Here is a 14,337-nt window from a genome sequence, read left to right as displayed (position 1 = left end):
CACGATAAATGTTGAGTGATAGGCAGTTAGAAGTTAGCAGTCCAGTCAATTGACATCTAGATAATGTACATCATTCACGCTGCATATTGCCTGCAACCACGATATCTCTGATTGGTTTTTTTTAACTTGTACAACGAAAGGTTGTACACTTTTCAAAAACACACCTGAATAGGTTAGGAGAATAATAGCCATAATAATGTATTAAAACAAACGAAGTTGGATAACTTGTTGAAATATCTAGATGGCAGGAACGGATAGCATAGATGTTTAAGCAGGCCGCCAATTTTTATCACCCAGGGCTATGCAAATATGCTCCGAAGACACGTTAGATGAGAAACTATCCAAGCTTTAACAAATATTTATCAAAAATGCCTATCCATCTAGGTTTATTGAAAGATGAATAAGATCTAAACCACAGTCTGTAAGAACTACAGTTTCTAAGAAAACTTTCTTTATGAACATTGAGTTCAAGGGAGACACTACTGCGGAAATTTTGATAGATCGTCTAACGAAATTTCAAAGAAAAACTTTTTATGCCATTAGGCTTCTCATCGTCCTTCCCAGCCGCTCCATCATTCGTGGATTTGTCAATGACAAAGTCTCTCATTGGGCCACATCAATGTGTATTTAAAAGTTCACTTAACCTTGTGAAACAGGTCCATTGGTCGCACGATTTGAGTAAATTTAAAACGAATCCTTAAACATTAACCTGAATGGTTTTTTGAAGGCGAATGTAAAACCATCAAGAGTTCAATATTAAAACCACGTACATTAATGACTTATGCAATGCATAGCTGTTTATTTGTAAATTGACAATAAAAATGTTTGTGTAACTAGGGTAAATGCTATCAATAAAAAGAAAGTTTTCTTCTCTCAATCGTCTTTAATTTTTCTTTAGTGATATAATGGGTCACTTTCGTCATGTTAAATTCTGAATTAACGCATGAAAAATATGTAGTATTTAAATCTTTGTCTGTTTGAAATTAAAAACACCATTGCTCATAATAATTAACCCATAATTCATATTTCTTTTTTATGGAAAAATAAAATGAATACCTATAATTTAGGCGGTTGTACGTCTAATGCACAACGAAAAGCAAATATTTGATGTTTGGTCTGAAAGTTCTCCATGGGCAACAGCTACGAATCAAGGGATTCTACAAATGTATAAAGGTGATCGTGCATGGTTGGCCATACGTGATGGAGCTTATTTTCTACATGGTTATATGTATTCAACATTCTCTGGGTATTTATTGTTTGATATAAATAATAATGAAACAATTGACATCCCATAATTTGTCTAATTTTATTATTGACATTATTAATACTAATAATAACCAGGAGATTGAATATTCGCATTTTCCAAAGTCCCACTGAACAAATGTTAAGCTACTATTTACAATACTGTATTCTAAAAGAGAATTTAGGAAAATAACTTATAAACTACCGCTTCAGTCACTTGCTGATAAACTTCGTGTTATTTTACAAAACATATCTACACACCAAAATATTTCTTATTCTACCTCAGTGTTGATCTCCATGAATATTCTTCCGTTTTAAAATTCACATAATAAATCTATGGGATAAAATACCATCTTGATTTATACTATATTAAAAAATATATCTCCAGCTACAAACAGACGGTTCATCTATCATTCTGTTTAACAGACTTATTTGGATAAAACTTATCGAAAGTCACATGCTCAAACTGATTCTTAATTCTTACAGTTACAGGATTTAAAACGTTCTTTTTTTGCTGTCAAAAAATGCAATCAACTGTTCACAGAAGCTCATAATAAAGAAAGAATAATTTACATGCAAAGTGAACCAGATATATTTAAAGATATACATACTAATGTAATTATATAGTTCAAATAGCTTAGAGTTTAACTGTAGCTCATATTCAAACAAATAAGAAATGTAGGGCTTTTCAACTAATAACTAATGTCAAAGAGTATATAGGTATCAGTGATAGTTTCAAATAATTTGAGCATTGAGTAGAAAGTTGATGATAAATATATATTTTTTTGTGATAACTCAATGAATAGAAAAGTGCATTTCTGACGTTTTGTGACTTTATGTAAGTCACTTCTTTGGAGTAAATAAATAACCGAAATAAAATTAACACAAGTACGAAACAAACAAAGTAATACATATTTAGTATAATCAAAATCATAATAAGTCTAAACATGTCAATGTCAAGTTACGTTTTTGGCCAAGGTGATTTTGTAAGACATACCACTATGTTCATTTGTACGTTACAATGTGGGCATAAAAAATGTTTGCATGAAGTGATGGGAATGAAACTAGGTGTGTGTGCAGACTTTGTGAAAAATAAATAGGTTTGAGTGTGCTTTTTGGATAAACAGTCCAGGTTGAATGGATAGCCAAGCCTTCTTTCTGATGGAAGGCAGAAGGATATAGCATTATGTGAAACGCTTCGGCTACTCGCTTCCCTTTATAGTTGGAAAAGCTTTTCTGAATTATTTTGATATTTTTAATATCAATTTTGTGATTGCTGAAAATAGCATGTACTGCTGTTGCTGATGTGATTCAAATAAAAGTAAATATTACACAATTAGTGCCAGAATTTCATTAACGTAACTCATGGTTATTATCAGCACTTAACAAAACTAGTGAAATGCTGAGAACACATTGATGCAAATATATCAATAAGGAAATCAACAGTGATTGTCTATTGGACCGTGTGAAAAACCATGAGTTAACTAGTAACTAGCAGGCAATGTGTAATTAGAAGCATGTAAATTTTAGATAAACTTTCTTGTATTACACTGAGTTGTAGTTGACTAATTTAAATTGTTAGATTTTAAGGTAATTCGTTATAGGTAACTATTGGAGATAATCTATTTTTCATTATTAGCTTGTTTCGAAAACGTAGCTATTAAAAGTATAAATCATTCATTTTACCTAGTGATTATCTTTACTTTATGTTATCTGTTTTCACTGCTTATAACTCTACTAAATATCCACTGACTAGCTTATATTACTTCGCGCAATATATTTGTATAATATTTCAATGATGGATTTGTCTACCATTTAGATATTAGTAGACAAACCCATCACAAATATATATATATATATATATATATATATATATATATATATTCCATGGCCGAAATCAGACAAGGCTGGTCACTCTTGCCCTTTATCTTTCTTCTGGTAGCCGCTTGGATTACGAAGACCTCCATATCTCAGGGGCAGCACGGAACACAATATACAACTAGCATCCAGAGACAATTCGAAGACGACCTTGCTCTTCTGCCTCACATACACCAACAAATGCAGAATAAAACAGCAAGTGTATCAGGAGCCTCCGAAGTAGTAGGCCTCAACATACACAAGGGAAAAATTAAGATTCTGAAATACAACAGAATGAACACCAACCAAACCAATCACACTTGATGGAGAAACTCTGGAAACTTTCACGTACCTGGACAGCATCATCGATGAACAAGGATGATCTGATGCAGACGTAAAGGCAAGGATTGGAAAAACGATAGTCGGAGAATATATGGAACTAAAAACAATTGTATGCATGCTAATATCAAAGTCAGAATCTTCAAAATGGACGTCAAGACAGTCCTACTGTACAGAGGTGAAACTTGGAGAACTACTACAGTCATCATCAAAATAGTACAAGTATTGATAAACAATAATCTACACAAGATACTCAGTGTTCGTTGACCGGATGCCATCAGTAGCAGTCTAATGTGGGAGAGAACAAACCAGCTTCCGTCTGAATAGTAAATATGGAAAATAAGTTGGAGGTGGATAGGACATACATTGCTGAAATCACCGAACTGAATCACGAGGCAATCACTAACTTGGATTCGTGTAGGGAAACGGAAAAGAGGAAGACCCAAGAAAACGTTGCCTTGGGAATTGGAATCAGATATCAAAAGAATGAATAGCAAATGGGAAGGATTGCACAGGACAGGCTTGGATGGAGAGTGTTGGTGAGCGGTCTATGGACCTCTACGAGGGATAACAGGAGTAAGTCTCTATCTTGGACTTAGTGAAGAGGAGAGAAGGCTGTTAGTCTTTCACTATAATAGTCAACTCAACCGTTCGGAAATATTACCTTGTTTGTGTAAGTACCAGCTAATTTAAAGACATGAGCACACCACCTTATTTTTAATTATACAAAACTAGCTTATTAGTACAAACTCACGTTAAATGAGTGACTACTGTCTATAATATATCGGTATTACTTACCTTTAAAAGTAAACATTCAGTTGGTGAGTACTAAATACCTTTTTAAGAGAAAAAAATTGCCGAGTAACTTCGTTAAAGATGCCATGATCATTCGAGCAACGTAAAAGTAACAAAAAATACGAATTAGAATACATGTCATTGTTGAAACTCCAAATAATCTCTGGAAAACAAGCTTACTACTTGTAAGTAGTTCGGCAAAGTACGTTTATAATTTCAAGAACGTAGTCATCATTACTGTAGCCAAGTTAGCTAAACTGTCCCCATCAATATCCACATTGAAAAAATTGAAAGTGGCTAAAAATTAGGGGAGAAACCAAACCTTACTGATGGCAGTGTGTTTATTTCTTCTGATAGATGCTCACGAATAAATGACACGTAGGACTTTTTTAATTACCCGAGAGATATTTCACATTCATTTTGAATTTGGCTAGACTTTATTCGGTCACTGACAAACCCTACAAACATTGCCACAGAAATACACGGCAACCGTATGTATTAATTAAGGTTTGCTTGAATTCAATGATATTTCAGTATTGTGTTCTCCGAACCGAATAAATGGAAATAACTTGAAACTGTCCATACTCATCTGCATTTATGATTAACCTTAGTCTATAACCTACAAGTTGACATTTTGAAGTGATTGTGTTTTTTCGGTCGCATACATAAATGCATTATTATATCATTAGATATATTATTGCCATACTACAATGAAGAAAAATGTTTGTACCATCACCTCCACAAACAACCTCTTGGTTGAAGATTAACCATTCGGTTCATTGAACCCTGTTAATGTTTTAAAGATACCTAAGAACGATCTCAGCGAACTCTATAATTAGTTCATGAAAACAAAGCCTTTGTTCTCAAAGAAGCGTGTACGCTAGTAAGCCGTACCTACATACACATCGTTGGAGTGCTTCTTATTAAGAGCACAGCAGAAATCATAGAAAAAATTGACCACTTACCAAAGGAAACTTCACTTTATTTTTTTTCTGTTCAAGTTTTTTCCGGTCGAATATATGTTTATAATTTTCTACGTTCACGATACGTTGTGGTGGTTGACAGTTAATTAGCATTTATGCAAACGAAGATGGGGAGATGGCGACTTTATCTGATGTTATGTTAAAGTGTATTTCATTTCTCAGGCTGGACCAAAGATATAAACATTAGAGAACATACTACGTTATCCTCAGATCTGACAATAGTTTTTACACATGTTAAATATACGGAAAGTCAGTCAGATGCGAAAAAATAGTGTAAAATGAAAGACATTGCGATCTAAGTAGACGTTTTTAAAGAATTACAATCAAAATTTATCGAGTGTGAATCCCATCTTTGACAGGGAAATATACAGATAAGGTAATACGATAGCGGTGGGTTCTGTTACGATGGGTGGTGTTCGAGATCTGACATTGATACACAATGTGCTACACTCCAATACCCACCTGACTACTTGAGCGAGAACACAAAAGAAGACGAGAAAGTATATTGACTGCCGAATAATATGCACAAATACTCATTTATTCATAAACATCTCTACTCCTTGGAAAATCAATCCATCTTTTCAACCAACGGTATGCATTTGTCCGTCAGGTCATTTCAGATTGTAATCACGTGACCTTCTCACTTGGATACTTTTGATAGGTTCACCATATGTAGTTCTCCACTGAGATCTTATGTTGGCCGGTAACTTTCTAGTTAATCTAGAAGACGAATTACTTGTATAACATTGAAAAGTTCTCATTTTACTGACGAACTGTGAATGTCGGACTTTCCTTTTTCAAAAGACACAATGATTGTTAGAGACTGTTTAACGAAATCTATCCATCTACTAAATTCACTTGCGAGGAAGAATATCAAGACAAAATAGCATTTCTAAATGCAATACTTACTAGGAGGGTTGACAGATCACTCGGAAGGAACTCAAAAGGCTACTTAACAAGTAAAATACATAAACTTCTCTAGTTTCGTTCTGCTACAGTATAAGAAACTTAGTGAAAACTTTCATAATGGGACGGCGGCCATATACTCTTTAGGTACGATTGATAAGGAAACAAATGCTTTATGTAATACGTTAAGGGAAAACGGGTTCCCTGTGAAGTTTATAAACAAGTAATTATCTAGACAAAACATGAGGTTCCTTTTGTATCTATCAATCCAACTGATTATGTAGGGCTGGTTACATCGACAGATAATCTACAAAATTACTTTCACATACTTACGAACACCTTCCAGCGTGGTTAAAACATTCAATAGCTCGACACAATACCATCTAGTCGAAACGGGTTATACAATCAGGGTGAATAAATCATACATAATAATCTGTTGTGTTAGTTAATATCTGCTGAAATCTGTTAAACTTCGAATTCTCTAAATAGTGTAAGCAGCAGTCATCCGGATTAGAAAATCGGAGCTTTGGATACAATATTAATTTGTTCAACCGCTCCTACTAACTTGACTAATTTTAGGCCCGATAAACCAAGAGCCATCCTAATCATAAGATGACCCAAATTAGCTAATGCGCAGGTAACCTTCCTCTTCGTGTTTTACTAACTTAGATTCACCCGTTCAAATATTATTTTTGTTATAGTTATTAAACTAATAAATACATTAGGAATTTGAATACCAGTTTCTCCGCACTACCATTTTTTACTTTACTCATAATACATAATCATTGACCAAGCATCTGACTAGTGGTTATTTTATTTCTCTCACCTTATTTTATCTGTATTTAATTTGACTAATAAACAGATAATTTTAATTGGTTCAAGTTCACAATGCATACTAGACATTCCAACAATAAAAGTTACTTCAGTTATTTTTAGATATTAGTATCACGATTGTCATATGATAAAATGATATTCACTTTATCCAGACTACTTTTTAAACGAATTTTCGTCGCATGGATCCATCCGTTATTGAAGTGAATCTCCCTATTTTCTGAGTTACTAATAATACTATAAGTATTCACTTGTACCAGGGTCTTGTGCAATTTAAATATTTAACCATAAGTATGTAACATATGTAACACTAAATTAGTAGCTTGCAACAAATTGGATTCGAATTTATAATGATAATATATGTTCAACAGATTCCATTTGTTACTGTCTATTGATCTATTAGCATACAAGGTCATTTGCTAGCAAACACAATAATGTAATTAATTGTACGCTATATCGATCGATAACTTAACATTACGGATATAATTATTTATAAAATTAAATAATTATATAACTGACGGGATGATCATAATAGTACAACCATAAAAAGACTCAATGATAACTCACATATTTATACTAAGCCAAATTCAATAAAACCTACTTCTATCGATCTCATCTTCTACGGCCAAGCATTCGCACTTATAGTCATTTTAACTGGAGTTAGTAACTTGGAATATGATTCCATAATTGATAACTTGTACATGAAAGACAAATATCAGGAATTTCATCTATTATCATATGTATTTTAACAATTGAATTCATGAGCCGACTTAAGCCTGACCTCCATGGAAAACCTGGAAGCACTGGACGGCCGTTTTGTTCCTGCATTGGACTCCTCAGCGGTGCGCATACACGAATCCGCACCCGGGACTTGAACTCAGGACCTTCGGTTTTGCACGAGAACGCTTAACATCTAGAGCACTGAGCCGGCATCCAACGGTGTTAATGTCTAACTCCAACCAATCCACGAAATCGCACCACCGTCTACCATTGTCTTCAGTGAGTAACTGCCTCACAACAGACACGGTTGACGTCCACTGGTCACGGCTTCTCACTAGAACTCCAGGATATACCTCTTGAAAACAGTCACTAGTGAGCACATAGCGATTATCAGGATGGGAGGGATTGTAGAGCTTATGGATTGGTTGAAGCTAGACATTAGCACCATTGGATGTCGGCTCAGTGCTCTAGATGTTAAGCGTTCTCGTGCGAAACCGAAGGTCATGAGTTCAAGTTCCGGGTGCGGATTCGTGTATGCGCACCGCTGAGGAGTCCAATGCAGGAACAAAACGGCCGTCCAGTGCTTCCAGGTTTTCCATGGAGGTCAGGCTTAAATCGGCTCATGAGTTCAACCATTAAATTACTACAATCTCCACAACCTCCCATTCTAATAATTATATGTAAGTTTACTATCATTCAACTAATATTAGTTCAACGATAACTAGGGAGTCAAGCATTTCGTCGAACAACTTATTGTAACTTTTCCGTTCTGAAATCTAAGCTTTATAGAGGGATGCTGCATTATGATTTATTTCTCAAATGAATGTAAACTTATCAATGACTGTGAAACTAAGACGTGAATCAAAGTCAATGTAGTTGTTAAAAAACGAAATCACCTGACTACTCATGTCTTTAAGCTGCGATAAAGTGACAATGTACTTAATTTAATTTACTCAAATATATAAAGTAAAAGAGATAGGATTTTAAGCAACTAGTACTGAAGTCAAATTTAATCAGGGAAAAAAATTAAACTTCGAAGATACGCTTTAAAGAAATAAATCGTCAAAACATATTTACACAGTTTATTCAATAAAGATCATAAAAATAAAATTTCAGTAAAGCGTTAATAAGAACTTGATCTCTTATTTCATGCAAATTAACGACCAAAGTTAATCAATTGACTCGAAGCTATATTAAACTAAATTTAAATCAATGCCAAAACCAATTCAAGCAGTAAATATGATGAAAATAATGTTTATCAAAAAAGTGATAGATCAAAGAAGAATATATACTACTTGCATAAACGTAAACTAAAATCTGCAATTAAATTCATATGATCTGATGGAAATATAGCTGACGGTAGACCATTAGGACCAATTTCAGTTTTGGATGGAATGGACCAAGCACCTAACAAAGTGCATAGTCGATCACAGTACCAAATATAATCAATCGTGTGACAGTCCTCGGTAAGTTCTACAATTCGTTTACTTTTTCTGATTTTCCATGTTGTAAATTCAGGTTCTTTACAACCACCTGCTACGTAGTAAGCACTTGTGAGCTTGTACAGTGTGTTAGAATTCAAGGAGAAATTTTGTAAAATATTAATTACTGGTTCTGTAGGTTCAGCATTGAAATCACCGCAAATAAAAATAGGAGGAAATACAGTACTATTTACGGGTGCAGAAGTGGAAGAAATACGCTTGATAAATGAATTTAAATATTTAACAAGTTCTTCTCCTTGTTTTCTTCGTATCTCAGAACAATATACCTTAGCTTTTAAGTGAAGACATATTAGGTAGATATCAGGGCAGCTCTTGTTTAAGTGTCCAACATCTTTGGGTATGAAGTGACAAAAAAGAGCATAACGTGAATTGTCTTCATTGAGAGGAATCTTTTCAGATTTTATCAGTTCATAATTATCATTCCTATTTGTTGAAAACATAAAAAAGACAAAAATGGTTACCGATAAATAACAGCAAGTCCATCAGGCCCGTGATTATTTTTAACCATCAAACAAGGAGAAGACATCTTTGGTAGAAAACAAAACGAATAATTATCTCTCCCACTGCTGGCGTTGAGACTTTTTACTATGTCTTTAATTATGTCTGCTTCTTGTAAGCAAACAATATCTGGATCATAACGCAGGATCTCTTCACTGATTGATTTACATCTACGTTCAAACGACAACATTTTACAAGGACAGTATATGAATTCGTCCAACGGAACAAAGCCTGTATTTTGGAAATAAATAAAGGTCTACAGCTATAAACCTACCCTGAGCAAGCATGTTCCACTGCATAATACGTATTTTTAAGTCATTTTTATCACAGTTTTCTAGGTGGATGTAACTCCTTGAGTAGGGCTTTTCGTTTGATTCACAAACAGACATTGAACTAGAGGTAAGAAATTTATAGATATACACATATATTAGGTGCTATTGAGTAGATTAGCGTTTAATGAGAACATATTGGAAACTAGGAAACGATAAAGATTCGGGCTTCTGAGAAACATCAGAAGACTGAAAAACATAGTAGTGAATACCAAGACAGACTGCTGAGGCATTTTAAGTTTATTGACCATATGCAGAGCAAAATTAGGCAAAATTCTGATTTGCATAGTTTAAAAAATTACTAAGATTCCGATTAAAGCGACAGGCACTGATTCGCAACTATTGTAACAAAATGGCTACATAACAAAATGTGACTAACAATCTTATAAGGCAACAATGTAATTAATAGACATATGCATCCATTTTTATTATATGTAATTGTTCAATGATGAGAAACAATTTGCTTTATATAAATTATTTATTTAGACTAAAAAACAAAGCTTTACAGCCATTTCTCGATAAACATGACAGAAAATCGCATTAGAATTCTGCAATACGCTAATGAAGAAACGCAATCATTATTACTAGTACCTAATCACAAGAAAGGGTAATGGATGTAATAATATACATGACTATCAAACTAACAAAGAGACTGCAAAATCCTGGAAAGATAAAACCCGAATCGAAAATGATGGAATAAATGAGAAAACTTTATATATGAACTGCTTTGTGTCCGCAGAGCTAATCGATACATACACGTCTTAATATGAGTGTCAATATATGGAAGACGTGTAAGAACTCATGTGTCGGTCTTAGATTTTTATCAAGGTGTTCAAGCAATTTTATGACTGTTTATGGATAGATTAAATACAAATTACATGCAAGGTTAGGTTCGGCCTTACTGACACGAGTCTCTCCCTATGCTCACACTAGACTGTTCGCCGTTGGAAACAACTCTCAACTCCGTGTACCTGGATACATAAGTAGGTAATCTTATTGTAAGCAAGATAGGCGATGAAATATAATCTGTCTTATGCCTGTTCTCATTACCAGTAGTGTTACTTTCGAGTTATTTGTCTGTGACTTATCAGCCATACTAATTTAGGATGCATACTGCTATATGACTAAAAGAGTTCTTTTGAACTGAATCTGTATGACAGCTATCTATGTCTCATCATTGACTTGGCAGGACTTCCAACACTGAATGGTAATTGCATAGAAACATTGCTAAATTTTGGTACATAGCGGTTAACCAAAGTGCTTCATAGATCCTACTCTTGACAGCGTTTTCACATATAAGTTGTCAAGACTGGAGATTGTTGAAAAAGAAGTAAGGTAGTCATCCAGTAACATTGGACCATGAAATTAAGAATATTCATAGACTCCGTATGTGCAGGCTCATTGGACGTGGTTCACAGGCCTATAGTCCATTGGTTTAGTAGGTGAATACATACTAAGAACGATACTGTAGTTCGATGGAATTCACTACTGTAGTAGATGAGTTACTTAACTACATGTTTCTTGACACCTATTCCAAAAATAAAAAGCCAAGGCTAAAGTAATGAATACTAAAATCATACTTCTGCGTAAAAAGTTAAACCAAAAGTCACCAGTCGATCGAAACGGTAAATTTACAAGATCTTATTCAACGTATATATATCCAGCATATAGGAAAAATAGTTAAAAATGTGTATGCAGTGTGATCTTTGGTTTCATTGTGCATTTATCAGTCTGAGTATTTTTTAAAATTGTCTAGCCTTTAATTTAAAAGATTAATATTTTGAAAGTGACTAAAAAATGTTTGTTTATAAAACAGGTGTGAGAAAGCACAAGTATTCAAAAACCAGTCATCATGCACAAAAGAAAACGTTAATCATTTAAAATGAGGAAATGTGGAAATTCTAGTACAAAGAATGGTAAATATGACCGAAAACAGTTCAAGAAACAATACAGAAAAGTCAGCAACTATAACAATTTAACTTTCTGTCTGAAGTTTATCCCGAACGTTTATGATTTTCCAGCGTTCTAATTTAAATGCGTTTACCCACTGTATATCTTTGTTTGAAATCAACTTCATATTTTCCTCGCCTGTTTCTACTGAGTTTAACTTGGACAAATCATTCAGTAATTACTGTCGATTAATTGACAGTAGTAAGTTGCATGTTATTCTTTGCCCTCGTTCGTCACAGTTAGCTTGATATGGCTGTGAACAAAGCTTACAAACTGTCACTTTAAAATACTTCAAGCATTATTCCATATTTCCAAAGGGCATTATACATAAAAAAGCAGTTGTAAGAGACTATTTTAAGATATAAGTAAGGTAAACTACAAATTAGCATGACGGAACAACATATTATAACGTCATTTAATCGTGGTTAATTAGTTCTGACTTGTATTTTGTATATCTTAACAGACTTCGAGTTTTCCTACAGAAACTCACAAGAAATCCAAAACGTGGAAGGTCAATTGGAACTATTAAACAAGATAATTCTAAACACTAAAAAATCTCAATGTACAATACTCACTCGTGTTAAGTTATGGAGTAAACTATTTCTGTAAAGTAAGTGATTTAAATGTCATTCTTATTATTTAGTGATTTTTAAATGACTATGGGTTTTTTTAAACTCCACCATGAACTTAGTGAAGTTTTAGGGATAGTAGTGGAAAATTATTCTACGTAGGGTTTATTGATACGAGGACTTTTATTCACTTTCTACTTAAACGTCGTCATGGCATTTTGTAAAAATAATAATGTAAAGGTTCTGAAAAAAATTATTGAAAACTCGTATGCGAAGTTCACCAAGACGAACATGTTTTATAAGCAAACGACACTGATGATGATCATATTAGTTTTACTGGACTGCAACTGGCTGAAGGTGTCAGATCAAACTTCATGCAAAATCGCGTTCAGAAGAAACACATTGCAACACCAGAATGCGCGAACCGAATATGACTATATGGTTAGTGAAATGTCACTGAGTTCTAGCCAAATCATATGGTACTCGGGTCGCTAAATGTCAAACAGTTTGCTGGTCCTCATCTAGGTCAAGAACGACCAGTGTGCGTCAATTAGTGGCATGTCCTGAATTGGCCCATAAAGCAGTGGTCACACTCTGTTCCTTGTACCTACTCTTACCAATATATTTCTGTAATAACATCGTTTGTATTGTACGGTCATCAAGGTAGCCATAGTATCTGGATACGACGAAAAAGGCAATCCACGTTAGATACTAAGCACGAAGTATGATTTTAATGTTTGCTAGTTGTTCACATATTCCCATCCAACTTGATTAGACCGCAGTCATCGAACTTGAACTTATTGAGCTAGTAAAATATCACCAAGGATTAGTCAAGATACATAAAGCTGTTTATTTTAAAGTGCCACTACATGATTTTAGAGGACTTATTATTAACCCACCATGTTAAATCCATGTAAAAGAAGGCCATGACTATAGAAGTCTCTCTGTCCTCTGATGCTACGTTGGTTTAACCGACCACTTATACTCTTATGATAATCCCTCATAACTGGACATGTGCACATTAACCACTAATGCAGTGTCTTCGAACCATGTTTTCCAGCCACTTGAAATTATAAGAAAATGCTATATAAAAATAACTTAGTGGCTAGGGAAAATAGTGAAGTATGTTTATCTCTCTTGATAAACAACTAGTGTTGGCGTTATGTTTAAGTTGACAGCAAATGGTTAGTGGTATACAACTGAAGATATCCAGCCAACTGGTCTTGATATTCTACAACTAACAGAGTTGTTGGCAGTATACTAAGCTTTAAAGGATGTCAGATACATTATAAGACATTTGGACGGCAGTTACTGATGATAGGCCTCGCTGTGAAGCGTTGACAGTGAGGCATTACAACTACCATACATGCAAGAGAGATAGCTAGATATCAAAGTTAGTGCTGTACCTAAGGCATCCGGTACGGAGTGTGAGAACGAAAAACGATCTGGCTATCTTCTACCGACTAGTATAGGGGAATAGAAGAACCACGAAAATATAAATGATGACGTCTATTCGAGCTGGAAGAAAATAATGTGATCTTCTAGCTTTCAACTTCATCACGCTTTCATATAAATATCTGATCTGGCTCACTCTATTGTGGTAATCGGATAAGGCTGCTTCTTTATTGAATATGCAAAACAAGTGGAATCTTCTCACACTAATACGGTTCTAGTTGTGTCGTCGAACAAAAATAAAGGAAAATTCTCTTACCAACAAAATAATTTGCTCATGCTGTGCATGCGTATTTACCGTTGTGTGCCTTAGTCTTGTTTTATTTCAGTTATTACTTTGTCACTTTAAGCTATAACCAGATAT

The 14,337-nt window shown here is 34.2% G+C and overlaps 2 protein-coding genes across 3 annotated transcripts in view; one reads left to right on the top strand and one right to left on the bottom strand.

The window, feature by feature from the left end:
* The window catches only part of C1QTNF3_1 (Complement C1q tumor necrosis factor- protein 3), a gene marked incomplete at both ends in the record, with an annotated part of 31,155 nt that extends 28,077 nt beyond the window's left edge, over positions 1–3,078 (top strand). Inside the window, one exon of one of the 2 annotated variants that reach the window (XM_051208882.1) lies at positions 1,068–3,078. In XM_051208882.1, coding sequence (XP_051074287.1) covers positions 1,068–1,295 — 228 coding nt within the window. The remainder of the gene's footprint in view (positions 1–1,067) is intronic. The other variant, XM_035730725.1, reaches the window with a different exon arrangement.
* Positions 3,079–8,661: 5,583 nt separating this feature from the next.
* On the bottom strand, positions 8,662–12,468 carry CCRN4L (Nocturnin). Its single transcript, XM_051208881.1, has 2 exons — positions 9,637–12,468; positions 8,662–9,598 (listed from the first exon to the last, which is right to left on the bottom strand). The coding sequence occupies exons 1-2, from the start codon at positions 9,861–9,863 to the stop codon at positions 8,965–8,967; spliced, it is 861 nt and encodes a 286-aa protein (XP_051074286.1). The 5' UTR covers positions 9,864–12,468; the 3' UTR covers positions 8,662–8,964.
* Positions 12,469–14,337: the final 1,869 nt, after the last annotated feature.

The sequence above is a fragment of the Schistosoma haematobium genome, chromosome 1, assembly GCF_000699445.3.
Source record: "Schistosoma haematobium chromosome 1, whole genome shotgun sequence".
NCBI classification, from domain to species: Eukaryota; Metazoa; Platyhelminthes; class Trematoda; order Strigeidida; family Schistosomatidae; genus Schistosoma; species Schistosoma haematobium.
The sequence above is the reverse complement of the archived record's forward strand: the minus strand, read 5'-3'. Positions and strand labels throughout refer to the sequence as shown.